The sequence below is a fragment of the Drosophila obscura genome, unplaced genomic scaffold (genome assembly GCF_018151105.1).
Source record: "Drosophila obscura isolate BZ-5 IFL unplaced genomic scaffold, ASM1815110v1 contig_1, whole genome shotgun sequence".
Lineage (NCBI taxonomy): Eukaryota > Metazoa > Arthropoda > Insecta > Diptera > Drosophilidae > Drosophila > Drosophila obscura.
The window spans coordinates 8306440-8320460 of record NW_024542679.1 but is presented as its reverse complement, the minus strand read 5'-3'; the positions used below and the strand labels follow the sequence as shown (position 1 = coordinate 8320460).

Genomic DNA, 14021 nt, shown 5'->3' with positions numbered 1-14021 from the left:
TTATTCCCCGTACTATTATTACGAGCATACATAAAATATTTATGGCTGCAGCTGCACTACACAAAAACAACAACAAATATATTTACAAAAAAAAAATGTGCTACGTTCATAGTTTTTAGTTAGGTATGTATCTTTTTTCTAAAAAACCACAACACAACACAACCCAACCCAACCCTTAAAACATATTTAATTTTTAATGACAAAAAGAACTTTTTAAGTTTTTCTAAAAAAAAAAAAAAAAAAAAGAAGCCCACAAATCTTTCGATAAAAAAAAAATCTATATATATAAAATGTATGTATATGATACGAGTACATATGTACATAGTATATATACACAAGCGAAACAAACATTCACGAGTGTATAAAAGGTACAACAAATAAAGATCAGATTTGAACTAATAATAAAAAATACTACGAAAATAAAACATATATAATATGCGCCTCTCCCTCACTCTCTCTCTCTCTCTCTGGGGAATAGCCAGCCTTCAATCAGATCCATGGATATTTAACGAATGGGGATACATTTAGGGGATGATTTAAAAAGAACTAAAAATTGCGAACTTAAAACGAAAGTACAGCACAATCAAATGTGCCACAGCGTGCTATAATTCGATCCCTCATGGAATCTTTAAATAAGTGGTATTTAGAGATTTCCAGAGAGATATGAGAACCTGTAGAGAACCTACATATTTTTCGGGAGACTTTGCAGTCTATAGTTTTCTGTGTGGCATTCCTGAATTAGTCGTCTTTTATGAACTTAAAAAAATGCTATAAAATGTATTTAACCTTAAATTTTAACATAGACGAAGAGAACGTGTCGTCCGAGACCGAGTCGTGCACATCCAAGCGAGCGAGGTATGTGATTACAGCAGCTTACAACCCCAGCACTGGGATCAAGGAATTCGGCCCCTGGCCAATCCAATCTGGCCATAAGGTGAGCAATCACTGGGCATCGATGTGGGATAATAGCCGGGCATAATAGCCTGCCTCATATTCCTGGTGGCCGCTGCTGCAGTGGTGCGGCGCTTGGGAATGGCGCAGCTGAGGCTATAGCTCATACCTGCGGGCCCACCACCCATTTTCCTATCATTTTTCTTCTTTGCTTTGGGTGTCGCTGCTGCTGTTGCTCCTGCTGCTGCTGCAGGTTCCTTGGGCTGCGGTTTCTCGGGTATCTTCTCCAGCGGATCCTTCGGACAGCAGTTTTGGCAGCCATTGCAGTAGTTGGGGTACCAGTAGTAGCAGCCAGTGTATGGATTGTAGTAGTAGTAGTACGGCCAGTAGCACGACTGACAGCAGCCATTGCAGCAGGCGTTGCAGCAACTGGGGCCTTTGGCTGGTTCGCACTGGTACGCGGTCGGGTATTCCTTTGGGTTCTTTTTGGATGTTCCTCCCACAGTCTGCGTGGAGTCGTCCGCCCTGTGGAGAGTCCATCGTGTAAGAGATTAAACTTAAGCTATAATGTTCGAAAGGATTACTCACTGAACCTGGCAGCTGGTATTGCAGGTGAAGGAGCGCATAGAGGGTTGCGGCGGTGGACAGGCGGCGGCTACAGGAGTGCATTCGGTGGCCGCATTCGGATCATTTGAATTCGATGTCACTGGCGATATTGCATCAGGTGAAGCTACAGGTGAACTTCTTACAGATCCTTTCGATTTGGTAGCGTCTAAGCTTGCAGCCTTTTTACCAGCTGCATCGCCGGTGGATAGTCTACGTTTGGGTGACGATTTCTTTCCCTTCTTGGTATCGCCCTCATCCGTCCGGTTGGCCATGTCAAGGTCGATGGGCAGAAGGAGAGCGCAGTTCTGCAGACCATTCGCGGGACAAGACAATTGCAGCGACTTGAGGAAACTGCATAGGGACATTGAACAGATTAGTGCATCGATCTCGGACCTTGGGCTATTGTTTTGGCACTGAAAACATTTCACTATGTGTGTGTGGGCAGAGCTATAGCTACTATTGCTAGAGCTAGAGCTCCTGTTTGAGTTTAATTCTGACGTGAAACTCACCGCTGTATAGCGTCCATGCCCAGATTCGATTGAACACAGTATTCCCCGATCTTGTGCTGCGCCGGACATGTGCACACGTCTCTCCCCGTACAGGGATCAAACTGCTGCGGCTCACGTTCGCTGGGCATGCCCGCTGCTTGGTCTGTTGGATAACCGGGCGGAGCGGCAGCCCCATATCCAGGTGGAGGTGCATAGCCCGGTGGAATGCCAGCATATTCTTGGCCACTTGCAAACCCAGGCTGCGGATACGGTGCTGTTACGGGTGGTCCGTACAAATATGGTGCTTGGGGCCCTCCTTGTCCATAAGTCCCATATCCCAGCATCGCTTGTTGGTCATATGCTGCTGCTGGCACACCTTGTGGACCATAACCGGCCATGCCTTGTGGCCCTTGCCCTTCTGGAGCTTGCGGTGGTTGAGGCGGATAACCGAGTGGCATGGATGCTGGATTTTGGTAGCGTATATTTGGTGCTGGAGCGCCGTATGGTTCTATTGCATATGCAGGTACTGTAACTTGTGCCCCTAGCATAGGATGTCCTCCTTGTTGACCGTAAGGTGCCCCAAACTGACTGCCAGGTGCCATTCCGTACATGCCAGGAGGCATACCCTGAGTGCCAGGAGGCATACCCATACCCTGAGTGCTAGGATGCATACTCTGAGTGCTAGGATGCATACCCTGACTGCTAGGATGCATACCCTGAGAGCTGGGATGCATTCGCTGGATGCAGTCGCTGAGTGCTAGGATGCAGTCGCTGCTCAAGTAATCCGCCTTCAGTCGGACCGACAGCCGAAGCTTTTGCAGCCTTACCATTAACAGCTCCATCAACAGGCACACTACTCGTCGCTCCATTTCCAGCCCCAGTCTTCTTTTTACCCGATTTCTTTGCTTCGATATCCGCAGTCGTCTGTTTACCTTTTCTCTGCTGTCCATTAGCATTAGCATTAGCTGCCCGTCCTGTCTGTCTATTGCCGTCACCCTCCGATTCTCTACCCCTTCTGCTTGGTCGATTAGATAGGGCAGATGCCCTATCATTCTGCAGATTTCCGTCCCCAGTCGACTGTGTGCCGCCCCTTCTGTTTGATCCAGTCTGTTTTCGACCGTCTTCAGTCTGTTTTCGACCGTCTCCAGTCTTTTTTTTACCGTCTCCAGTCTGTTTTTGAGCGTCTCCAGTCTTTTTTTTACCGTCTCCAGTCTGTTTTTGAGCGTCTCCAGTCTTTTTTTTACCGTCTCCAGTCTGTTTTTGAGCGTCCCCCGTCTTTTGTTTGCCCTTCTTCTTTGCTCCCGGCTTGCCAGTCTGTTTGCCCCTTCCCTTTGCTCCTTGTGCGCGTCCTCCTTGTTCGTCCGTATCTTCGTCATCCTTCTGGGCTTGAGTATTGGACTGGTTGCACAGATAGCTTGGCATACTTATGTCCGAGAACTTGGCAAACTCCTCCGGAAATTGCACCGTATGGTCCTGGCAAGTAGTTACGCGGCAACATTGCGGGCAATAGCGCGGTTGCAACGGATCTCTGGAAAAAATAAATATAACGGAGCATGACACCGTTAAATATAACCCACATTGAATCTATACTTACCCTCTATACAGCACCTTGCAGCTCTGGCAGCTCAGCACAACATACTGAGAACTGGGATTCGCTGGGCATGTGGACATTTTGAAAAGACAATTACGACTCTTAGCGCCTGCTACTATGTATATCCGTAATCTCCAGGTATTGAGACTACCGTTTCAACAAAACTCATTGCCCTGGCTAAGGGGGGGCTACACCAAAAAAAATCATCTATGATAAAATGACAGAGTTCAAAAATGTTGTTGATCATTACCACTATCGCCATCATTACTAAGTCTAGCGGGCGTTGAGTTCGAGTTGTGAGCAGCAGCAGCTGGGGCGGATCTCCATTTACTCTCCGTCCTCAACCAACAGGTATCCATTAAGGTGCTTCGGCAGCAACCAAACATGCACATGCTGCACTGAATATCAAACTGATTTAGATATTTGCGCTGAGTCATGAGCTTTTAGCTATTTCTCGCTCGCTCTGCCCTCTGTGTGAGCAAAGCTGCTTGCAAAAAGCTGCAGCGTGTGAACAAAGCCTGGCAGCCTCACAGACATATAAAAGCTTCTCGTGCAGCGCGCTGCATCGTCTAGCAGAGTTACAAAACTTCCATTGAGTCTCTCTTTTGCTCCTTCGGCTGAAGAAGAGAGAAGCTGTGCATAAACAAATGCTAATTTCCAATACGCATGCAGTTAGAATGAGGAGCAGGAAATCGGAGAGCATGGAATGAGAGAGCGACTAGGAATGTGGACGAAAAGGAGAGCATTGGCATTGGAACGAGCAGTGAGTCACGTACGCATCGCTAACGCTCTCCTGCGCACACTCTCATTTTTTCAACCGGACCAAGCGCGCGTTCTCAAGTCAGCTCCGTGTTTCGGGTCGTAAAATCGCGAAAAATGGAGTTGAATCCTGCGGTTTGAATGTCGCGCTGCTAAGCCGGGAAGTGTACAAGCGAATAAACATTAAATATGTCCCAAAAGTGTGGTTTAAGTGCGAGTGAAATTGAGGTGCTAAAGTGCGGCGGAGTAAAGCGCGGCAAATTGAAATGACAGGTTGAAAGCAGAGTAAAATCTACGGAAATATGTGCAAGTGAAGTGATGGCAATTATTTTTACCTTAGGCGCATTTTAAAATCTACCATGGGCCGCATTATGCGGGAGTTGTATTGCCACTCCAGTTTTACATAATACTTTGCACATAGCCAAGCCTGATGCTTATCTCCCCTTTTCGAAAGCTATCAACTACATATATCAAATATAAAATAAAATTCGTCGTATGGTGTCGCAAAACTTAAATTTGTTTGTGTAAACGGAAGTATTGTAGAATTGGTTGAATGGCCCCCAATAACAATATCTACTACGGTGTCGGCGCAAAAACCTACGGCGCTAGTCCCTATCGCCGAAATGCTGGTCACGAGCGTGGGCGCACCGGGAGGGCCAGTGCAATCGTCTACCCGGAATCGGTGCTCACGAGGGCAAGCACATCCCAGAACCCAACACGCAGCCGGATCGGAATGCAGCTGCTGCGGGAACTGACGCAGACATTGCCCACAAGCCCGTCACAGATCTCCCCCAACACAAACGGGAGTCGCCGTCTGCGCCCCCGTACTTCCAGGGTGGAGCAGCATGGACCGTCGCAGATGGTGTTGAATAGAACGATGCCCCTGCAGTCAAGGACAGCGTTGGGGGGGAGGCCCATGGCCGCGGGTATACCCGTCAGAGAGGTGTCCGTCAAGGAGAGTTCAAGGAGGGTGAGGATTAAGAACCAAGACAAAGAGTCGCAGGGGAGCAACTCCATCTCCATGAGCAACATTAGTCCCATGCGCAAAGCCTCGTCTATGGCCCAGAGTACCCTAGCGCCTGTCATCATGGTAGCCGCCCTGGAAGAGCCGGAGCAGGAAGAGCCAGAGCCGGATAATGAGGACACAGTACAACAGGACGGGGAGCAGGCTGACGAACTTAACGATGGAAACGAGTCGGTGGTGTCTGCTCCACAGGCAGATCAGGCCGATGAAGAGGAGTCCATCGCCCAGCCCATCGATGAGGATAAAGAACCGTCCGTTGCCTCTTATCCACAGGCGGAGGAAGAAAACCCGCCCGCAGGCGCTGAAGAAAAGCCTGGAAAAACTGCCGAGTGCCAGCAGTTACCGAAGATCTTTCCCTGCTTCCGTGGGGAGTATCCCACGCGCAATCGGGCTGCCCCTTATCAGTGGTTCGAGCAAACCGGATTCAAAGCACCTGGCCCAGGCACTGGCGCTAGCCCTGGCCCCGGCCCTGGCCCCGACCCATGCCCTTGCACTGGCAACGAACTGGACGAGGGCGGGCAGATGCCAGGCGAGGAAAATATTCTGACCACCTGCGAGGTGACCGAGGAGCATTTTATGAGGTAGGTGCCCTTGATGAAGCCACAAATTGTCCTCTATTTGCTTTCTTCCCCCCTGCCACAGCATCGGTTGCGATTGTGATGATAAGGCTTTGTGGTCGTCGGGGCAGGAGGCTCCCCATTTTATGGGTGGCCTGTTGGGATCGGGCCAGGGACAGACGGCGTTCAGGAACATGGCACCACAGCAACAGGGGCGACCGACATGTAGAGAGCAGCAGGCACGGTCTATGCCCCAGTACCAGTCAGCTGTTGTGCAGCAGCAACAGCAGGCGCCAATGTTCCGAAGCTATCCCAATCAGAACCCGAGCAGCTGTGGCCTGACCGAAATGCTTGCCCAGCAGCTCCACCAGCAGATGCTGGAGGCCCAGGCCCAGATAGCACAGGTACAGCAGCAGCTGAACAACGCCTGCGGCTCCACCCAGCCACAGCAGACAAATCTGGCCGATCAGAGTTGCAACGAAGAGCCATATTGGATGTGTGAGGATTTGGGAGAGGATGTGGGTTGCGATGAATCGAATTACACCACGGAGCAGTCTATGAGCGCCTCATGCTCTGGCAAGTGTCAAGAGCCTCAGCAGCAGCAGCAGCAGGAGGCGTTACAGGAGAAAGGATCCTGTATGTTGCTGCCCTCCCGTTCGTGTCCGCCGCCAGCACAGCCGGCACCGAGCTTTGCCGCGGCCGGTCAAGGTGGCCCTGGGAGATTTTGCTACCAACAGCCGCAGCAACAGGAGCAAATTCCTTGCCAACAGCGCCCTCCTTGTCAGCAGCAACAGCAGAAATGTTCCACCGAGCAGTTTCCTTGCCGGCAGCAGCAGCAGCAGACACCGCCCCCTCCCTGCCAGCAACAGCAGTCATCTCCAGCTGCCAGCCAGATGCAGCAGCAACAACTGCTACTGCACATCCTGCAGCAGCAACAAAAGCTGCTACAGCAGCAACAAAAGCAGCAGCAGCAGCAGAAGCCGAAGCAGCAGCTTAATCAGCGGCAAGCCATGATGGGAGCTATATCATTCCAACAACAAAATCTCTCGCAGCATAATATGTGCCCCCAAATGTCGCACTGTTGCTACTGCCAGCGCTGTAAGATGCGATGCATGATGCCGCGACGCTGGCCCTGCTAGCCGTGCTAGACCAGGTCCAATCCAAAAGTTTCTGGGGTAACCTACCATGTACAGATACACAAACAAATCTACAGGGAATCAGGGAATCTGTGCAGGGTATGCTACTACTGCCAACATAGGATTGAAGAGCCATTTCCTACTTAATTTTGCAATTTCTTCCGCTTAAATTGATCCCAAAAAGACCTCACAACAATAAAGTAGAAAAATCGGTTTAGAACTTTATTTATGTATATTTTATATTTAATTTAATTAATAAATCCCCCCCCATACGAGTTTGTTGTCAAACAACAACATCTTTCGGTAGTTTCGGTCCGTATATATTTTCTAAATTCTAAATTTTAGCCCAAAAATTGAACTGCAACGCACTAAGCGAGTGGTGCCAGAACGTGGAACTGATCTCTCCGCAACATATTCTTTAAATTGCAGATTTGTCGATTAAAGCAATAATCAGATTCGCGTCTCCAGCCAGCGATCGTCTGTTTTTATTTTAATCGAGACATTTGTAATTCAATGACCAGATAGATGACGCAGTTAGTGGCCAGCTTGTGTCCGTATGCACTTCAGAAAAAGGTCGACAACAACAACAGACCTGGCACCGTCTTTATGTTTGTGGATAAATCAGGGAATGTCGTTGAGGCAAAGGAGTACGATGAACGCGAATATAACCGCAAGGAAGCCAAGACACCCAACAATCCCGCGATGCGAAAAATTGTCAACCCAGCTAGTAAATCGTACACAACTTCGGTGCAGCAAAGAGCCCTGCAAATAGTGAATGACGCCACGAAGAGAAATAACCCACAAGCAGGAGGAGGCTTGCAAAATGTTTCTGGGCAGAAAATGTCCCCCCCATTTGTAAGCGGAAAATTCCGAATTGCGTCTGGTAATTGTGGCTGTCTCAAGGCTAATGAGCAGCCCCAGAAAGCATCCAGTTTAAGGAAGAGGTCTGTAAGCTATATCTGCCCGGAGCCATCAGCGATAGGTCGCATTAAAAGTAAGGGTCGAACGTCTCAGAAAGACAATGCCGATGAGAAGGCTTTGGTCAAGGCCAAGCCGAAGCGTTCAAAAACAAAACCAAGTCTCCACAGAAAACCATCTGCAAAATACGCGGCGGAGAGCCTGACATCTTCGACAGATAATAATAATAATGATGGCGTTTGGTGAGTGGGAAAACCTAAGGAAACTTAGCGACCCTTATAAATAAATATAAATATAAATAAACCCTCATAGGTTCGAGTGCAATGTGCCCTTTCGTGTCAAGATACCTTTCCCCCTGTGTACGCAAAAATTGTTTGGGATGATGCCACTGCCAGCTGGCATCAATATGAACGGTAGCAGTACCCTCCCGAAGGGCAAAGCCATTGCCGAGGCGAAGCCGGTTGCCCGGGGTGGCGGCCCGCCCTCGTACGCTTCCATGTGCATCACAATGATTCCTGCCGGCAACTCGAATGCTACTCCCGGCCAGTTTACTTCTCCCGGCGAGTCCACCTCCCCCCCAGTGGACCTCCCAGCGGACCCCAAAGAGAAGGCAGCTGGAAAACCCAAGAAGACAACGGAAAAGAAGCTGAAAGGCGTCAAGAAATGTGCCGTATGCGAGACTTGCACCCAAACGGCAAACGGTATGGATGCCAAGGCGCTGGCCAATCCACTGCTATCCTGCCTGGAACAGATCGAAAAGCATTTGTCTGCTGAGAACGAGAATGCCCTGAAGAGGCCTGGAACGCAGAGCCCCAAATGTGAGGGCCGATGCTTTGCCGAGAAGTCGACAAGTGTGGGGAGTGTCGAGGGTACTGCGAGGGATCGTGCAGCTCCGAGTGCTGCTGCAGCACCTAAAAATGGCAAGACAAAAACTCCTTTGATGACGCGCAAGATGAAGCCACCGAATGGTGTCAATCAAAGGAGCCCAAGGAACTCGCAGGACAAATCCAAAAGTAAGGACAAGCCGATTGAACCACAGTCTGCGTACACAGGCAAAGCCGATCCAACAAATGTGACGGGCTTGAGGGGAAGAATGGAACCAGCGATGTGCTTTAACAGATATCCGCCCTGTCCCCGGGCTATGATGTACAGACGTATGCAGGCCTGCAATGCGCCCCAAAATATGCCATCACGGATGTTACCGCCACCGCCACCGCCAAGTGGCAAGCTGCAGGCCAGCGAACCCAAGAAGTCTGTATCGGACATCATTACGTCCGACATTCGTTCCTCTCAGAATTATGCATTGAGTAGCGTATCCCAAATGGGAAAAAAAAGTCACACTACAAGCGAGTCAAGCCAAGACGAGGCTGCAAGCAATTCACCGGAGCAAGCTCCGGGTCTAGAAAAGGAAAACTCGCTACTCTCGAGTCTTCCAAAAACCACAAGCGACGATAGCCGGAACTCTGATCGGACTGATAGCCGTTGCTGTACGGTGTGCAGACCAGAAGGCGGCGTCTCAGACACCCAATGGAATGACAAACACTCTGGCCGGAGTGTCCGCAATCAGGATCGTTTCTACAACGATCGCCGCCAGGAGTCGAACAGCAAGTTACAGCAAACCGAAGAGAGACACCAGTTTGATCATTTCAGCTTGCCAGGAAGGGCTCGGAACAGAGACGAATACCCCCACCAAAGGATGATGGGCGTGAAGATGAACAGCTGCCAGGCTAAAGAAAATCGAACAAAACAGCGATCTCAATCGGCACCGTCAACTATCACATACAGATATGAGGGCCAACACAATGGGGAACCAGCTATGGCCCGCCTTCAGTCGAAGAAGATAAATGTGGGTCGTCAGGTGTCGGGCAGTGGTGAGGAAGACGTTTATGCCACGACCATGGCAGCCAATATGGAGATCATAAATCATGAAATGGGGTAAGAGAAAGGCAATGGAGTATTTCATCCAGTACATGGACATATCTTTGCAGTTGCCAGCAACAACAACAGCCTTTGGTGCTGGTGCCCTTTCGCGTGGAAAACAAAAATAGCGGACAAACACTGGCCATATGCAAGGGAAGGGAATGGTAAGTGACCAGCAGGTTGTCTGTCCTGTCCTTGCAATGCTTACAACAACTGCCGAAACGTTTCAGGAGGAAGCTGACCCTGACAAAGATCACCAAAGTCACGCCCCAGCAATTTCGTATAGTTTCGGGCTATTGTAATCGGGCGCCCACTGGCCCCAGTGGTGGGGTCCCAAGAGCTAGTCCCCGCTTTGCTAGAGCTGCGCCCCGAAGAGCTTCGTCGCCAGCTGCCATGCCCGGCCGCCAGTGTCGCCCAATGCAAGGCCATGCTGCGCCCAGGGCTTACCCATCGTCCTGCCTGCGATGTCCCCGCCATACTAATGGGCCGCTCTCGAATCGGAATGCGAGAAACCCCGTTGCATGCAACAGATGTGCCAGAACAGCAGCTATGAAACCCACTGCGCGGAACGTTTGGTGCTGTCAGGCCGTGGGCTGCAGGAACCATTCGACATCCGTCAACTCATTTGCGGCAAATGGGAGCAGACCTGACAACAGGGGATGCCTGCAGGCAGCAGGCAGGAGTAATATTCCGGGCCCAACAGCTGCTGCCCCTGATTGCAGCTCTCAGCGTGGCGTAAACGCATCCATTGACTCCATATCGATAAGCCGTACATATTCGGCTGGACCCAGTTCGAGGTCCAGGACTCCATCGGGCTCGGAACAAACCTTGACGGACCAAAGCCAATTTTCGCGCAATAAAAGGAGCATTGAAACGGTGACGCTGATGCAGCCACGACCACTGCGCAGCAATGAGAGCTTGCAGAACGACAGCTATGACGAGCCGGAAGGGAGAGCTATGGAGGAGCCCCAGCTGGACAGTGCTATGGAAAATCAGTTCCCAACAGGCTTCGGGCCACCGCCGCCGCCGTGCCACTTTCAGTGCCTGCAATATGCAACAGTTCCGCCGTTGCGCAATCAGAACTCGTCCATGGGAGACTTTGCGAGCAGTCAGCAGGAATTTCAGATAGGAGTGGGATACCAATCGCAGCCACAGTCACAGCAACAGCAACATTCCTATGTCTATAGCCAACAGAGCTGCGTGGGCTCTGTGTGCTCAAATGCCACTGGCCTGATAGACCCACGGGATTTTTTACCCACAGTCTCGGCGTCCCTTCGGCCAAACCAAATGCCAATGGGTGTCTATCAGAGCTATCAGCCGGAGCAAACGTATCAGCGAGTGCCATGCCAGCAGCCGACTGACATGTATGGCAGTCAAAACCATTTTTACGGCCCTGAAGACTTAAAGGAGAGCATCCGAATAATGCCCATGGGCTTCTATGAGCAGACAATCAACAAGTACAAGATCAATCCCTTGGATTCGAATTTTAGGCCGCCATCTCTGGGCTCAGACTTCCTGCAGCTGTTGCAGCAGCAGTTGCAGCAGCAAAACCAGCAGCAGCACCAGCAACACCAGCAACACCAACATGAAATGCAATTCAATGCTTGTCCCCATGGGAACCAAAGTCAACAGCAACAGCAGTCTGCCTCGGTCTACGGCTATGGCAATCACCATTGTGTCCATCACAGCAGCAGCAGCAGCCACCGCCACCCGGAAGCTCTGCGTGCTCCTGTTCCTACATAATGCCCCAAAATCCATTCCCACAGCAGCAACAGACACAGCAGGAAACGCAGTTTAAGGACTTCGATCAAACGGAAATATAAAACAAGCAAATAAAAGGCCCTATTTCGGATAAATTGAATGTTTATTTGGTGCTATTGCATGTACAGTTGTTTTGTGGTTAGGTTAGTTCTGATTTGTGATTGGTTGGCCAGGCCATCACCGAGGTGTAGCGGCTGATGCGCCTGGTCAGCAGGCGTGGCATCAAAGAGCTGGCACTGGGCTTCATCAGCATGCAAGTCCTGCCAAAGCGAGCCATATACAGGGATGTGGATTGCTTGCCGCCAATCGTTGTGGTATCATGCCGGACGGCGGCACTGCCAGCCAGTGAACGGGAGGCTTCTTTTGCCGGGATAGCTGTAGACTCCTTGGCAGCCCTGCCGACCGAAGGCTTCAGCTGCTGGTGCTGCTTGGCTTGCGATTGCTGCTGCTGTGAGCTGCTCGGACCAAACATCCTTCGCAGTCCCTCCCGATTCACCGGCGATGAGGATGCGTCACTGGAATCTGGCACCTTGGGACGCTTGATTGTGTAGCCGCGTCGCTGTCGCTGGTTGCCACAGGCAACGTTTTGAGTTTCCTGATGCTGTTGCGGCTTATGCTGCTGCTGCTGCATCTGTGGACTGTTGTAGAATGAGCCACAATGGGGACATGGCTGGTGGTAGGCAGCGTTCATTCGGCAGCAATTGGAGTTCATGCTGACCGTTGTCATTGGTTGACAGAAGCACTGATGCATGCCATGGCCCGGAGCACACGGCGGATACGGATACCAGCCAGCAATGGGATATTGCTGCTGCTGCTGCTGCTGCTGCTGCTGCTCGCTCTCCTGATGGCTGTACAAATGGACCGAACATATGCTGCGCCACCATTGGCATGGCATAAAGATTCGGCTGGCAATAGCTCAGGGAAGGTTGCATTTGCACACTCGCTGCTGCTGCTCCAGCTGGCGGCCTGAGAGGACAGCAATTGTTGCTGCAACTGTGGCAACTGTTGCTGGCGGACCTCAGAGCACAACAGCTGCTGCAGTTGCAACAGCCATGCTCCGGCGCAGCCTGACGGACCGGCGGCTTCAAGGGACAACAATTGCAACAGTTGCCGCTGAGACAACGGATGGCCATGTTGTTCAAATACTGCTGGCAGGGATACATCATGGGATTCACGGACTGCGCCGGCGTTGCGGGCACAAAGCTGATGGTCACATGCGATGGAGTGCTGCCCATCGCCGCCGCCGCCTGCTGCTGCTCCTCCCTTGGCTGATGGGTGTTCGTGGCTGCAGAGGGACGTGGCGCCGTGGCCTCGGGCATCAGTGTGCTGCTGCTGGCCACCTTTGCCTCGCCCTCCAGGCGGCTGGTCTGCAATGGTTGCAGCCCAGCATTTTTCCGACTTTGCACGGTGTTGAAGCGGTTGGGGGTTCGGTGGCCAGAACCACTGCTCTGTGCGAGAGACTCCTTGGGGGACTCCTTGGTAGACTCTTTTGGGGACTCCTTGGGAGGCGACTGCTCTGTTGGCGGCTCAATCTTAATCTGCGCGCTCTCCTGCGGTACGCTGCTGACGGGGCTCTGACTTTCTGGGTTCTGTTCGATGCGCTTGCGCACCAGAGCATCCTCGAGGACGACAAAAGAAGGCTTGCTCCTTAGCTCCTGACCGTTGTAGACCTTCACGAAGCGGGAAAGCCCTCCCGGTCTGCCAGTCTTGTTGCATGCAACGTCTGAAGCCGCCTGCAGCGAGTCGAATGCCTCTGGGTCGTGCTTGATGAGGGCTATGCTGATGCGTTGCTTGTTAATTGGCGGAACCTGAACCATATCCGCATTGGTTTTGGCCTCCGCCGAGCAGATGCCACTGCAAATCCTGTCTTGGCGCTGCTCCGGTGCCTGTGTCCTAGCCCCGGCCCGGCCCCGGCTTCCTTCGGACTGATCTCCAGCTGACCCTGGCTGTTCAGGGCGATCACAAAACTGCATTTGCCCGCCTTTTCATCGGTTATGTCTATCACCCCGGAAGTAACAGCTGACTTTGCACCATCTTGCGGCGCCATCTTCCCAAAGCTGCAAATTTTTATTTGTTCCGGAAAAAGCTGGAGAGGAGAGGAAAAGGGGAAGTTTCTTGTTACAATTTTTACATTTACAACATTTCAATTTTGATGTGATTTGTGTTCAGGCTATCTGGAAACGAATACTCAGCGAAACGAATTTATATGAGCTACGGGTTGACAGGAAAATCAAAATCAAATCAGAGATACAAAATAAGAGTGCCCCCAAAGGTTGGGTTGGGTTAGCTTAACCCGGACTCGGCCGTCAAGGGGCCACGCATAGGCCAATATTCGGATGGCCCTTGGTTATCCGGATGGGGTGTAAAGTG

At 51.2% G+C, this 14021-nt stretch overlaps 5 protein-coding genes across 5 annotated transcripts; 2 read left to right on the top strand and 3 right to left on the bottom strand.

The window, feature by feature from the left end:
- Positions 1–731: 731 nt before the first annotated feature.
- On the bottom strand, positions 732–2619 carry LOC111071175. The gene is made up of 3 exons (XM_041592665.1): positions 2007–2619; positions 1480–1848; positions 732–1416 (listed from the first exon to the last, which is right to left on the bottom strand). Exons 1-3 carry the CDS (start codon positions 2606–2608, stop codon positions 894–896), a joined length of 1494 nt encoding a protein of 497 aa, XP_041448599.1. The 5' UTR covers positions 2609–2619; the 3' UTR covers positions 732–893.
- A 68-nt stretch (positions 2620–2687) lies between these two features.
- LOC121403897 (cylicin-2-like) lies at positions 2688–3797 on the bottom strand. Its single transcript, XM_041592080.1, has 2 exons — positions 3580–3797; positions 2688–3513 (listed from the first exon to the last, which is right to left on the bottom strand). Exons 1-2 carry the CDS (start codon positions 3654–3656, stop codon positions 2688–2690), a joined length of 903 nt encoding a protein of 300 aa, XP_041448014.1. The 5' UTR covers positions 3657–3797.
- A 993-nt stretch (positions 3798–4790) lies between these two features.
- Positions 4791–6860, top strand: LOC111071124 (PAX-interacting protein 1; the record flags this gene model as incomplete). The annotated part of the gene is made up of 2 exons (XM_022362282.2): positions 4791–5940; positions 6002–6860. Coding segments are annotated over exons 1-2 (1911 nt in total), but the record flags the coding sequence as incomplete, so codon positions are not given.
- A 455-nt stretch (positions 6861–7315) lies between these two features.
- On the top strand, positions 7316–11737 carry LOC111081301. The gene is made up of 4 exons (XM_022377323.2): positions 7316–8212; positions 8283–9905; positions 9959–10054; positions 10121–11737. The coding sequence occupies exons 1-4, from the start codon at positions 7578–7580 to the stop codon at positions 11631–11633; spliced, it is 3867 nt and encodes a 1288-aa protein (XP_022233015.2). The 5' UTR covers positions 7316–7577; the 3' UTR covers positions 11634–11737.
- Positions 11738–11790: 53 nt separating this feature from the next.
- Positions 11791–13624, bottom strand: LOC111071123 (mediator of RNA polymerase II transcription subunit 15). Its single transcript, XM_041592058.1, has 2 exons — positions 12669–13624; positions 11791–12499 (listed from the first exon to the last, which is right to left on the bottom strand). The coding sequence occupies exons 1-2, from the start codon at positions 13622–13624 to the stop codon at positions 11791–11793; spliced, it is 1665 nt and encodes a 554-aa protein (XP_041447992.1).
- Positions 13625–14021: the final 397 nt, after the last annotated feature.

Coding starts and splice junctions, on each gene's coding strand:
- LOC111071175 (XM_041592665.1), bottom strand. CDS start 2,608: ATGCCTCCTGGCATGTACGGAATGGCACCTGGCAGTCAGTTTGGGGCA. Junction 1,849..2,006: donor GGCATGGACGCTATACAGCG/GTGAGTTTCACG, acceptor GTCCCTATGCAG/TTTCCTCAAGTCGCTGCAAT. Junction 1,417..1,479: donor AATACCAGCTGCCAGGTTCA/GTGAGTAATCCT, acceptor GACTCTCCACAG/GGCGGACGACTCCACGCAGA.
- LOC121403897 (XM_041592080.1), bottom strand. CDS start 3,656: ATGTCCACATGCCCAGCGAATCCCAGTTCTCAGTATGTTGTGCTGAGC. Junction 3,514..3,579: donor TGCAAGGTGCTGTATAGAGG/GTAAGTATAGAT, acceptor TATTTTTTCCAG/AGATCCGTTGCAACCGCGCT.
- LOC111081301 (XM_022377323.2), top strand. CDS start 7,578: ATGACGCAGTTAGTGGCCAGCTTGTGTCCGTATGCACTTCAGAAAAAG. Junction 8,213..8,282: donor AATAATAATGATGGCGTTTG/GTGAGTGGGAAA, acceptor AAACCCTCATAG/GTTCGAGTGCAATGTGCCCT. Junction 9,906..9,958: donor ATCATAAATCATGAAATGGG/GTAAGAGAAAGG, acceptor ATATCTTTGCAG/TTGCCAGCAACAACAACAGC.
- LOC111071123 (XM_041592058.1), bottom strand. CDS start 13,624: ATGCAGTTTTGTGATCGCCCTGAACAGCCAGGGTCAGCTGGAGATCAG. Junction 12,500..12,668: donor AGCAGCTGTTGTGCTCTGAG/GTCCGCCAGCAA, acceptor CCATTTGTACAG/CCATCAGGAGAGCGAGCAGC.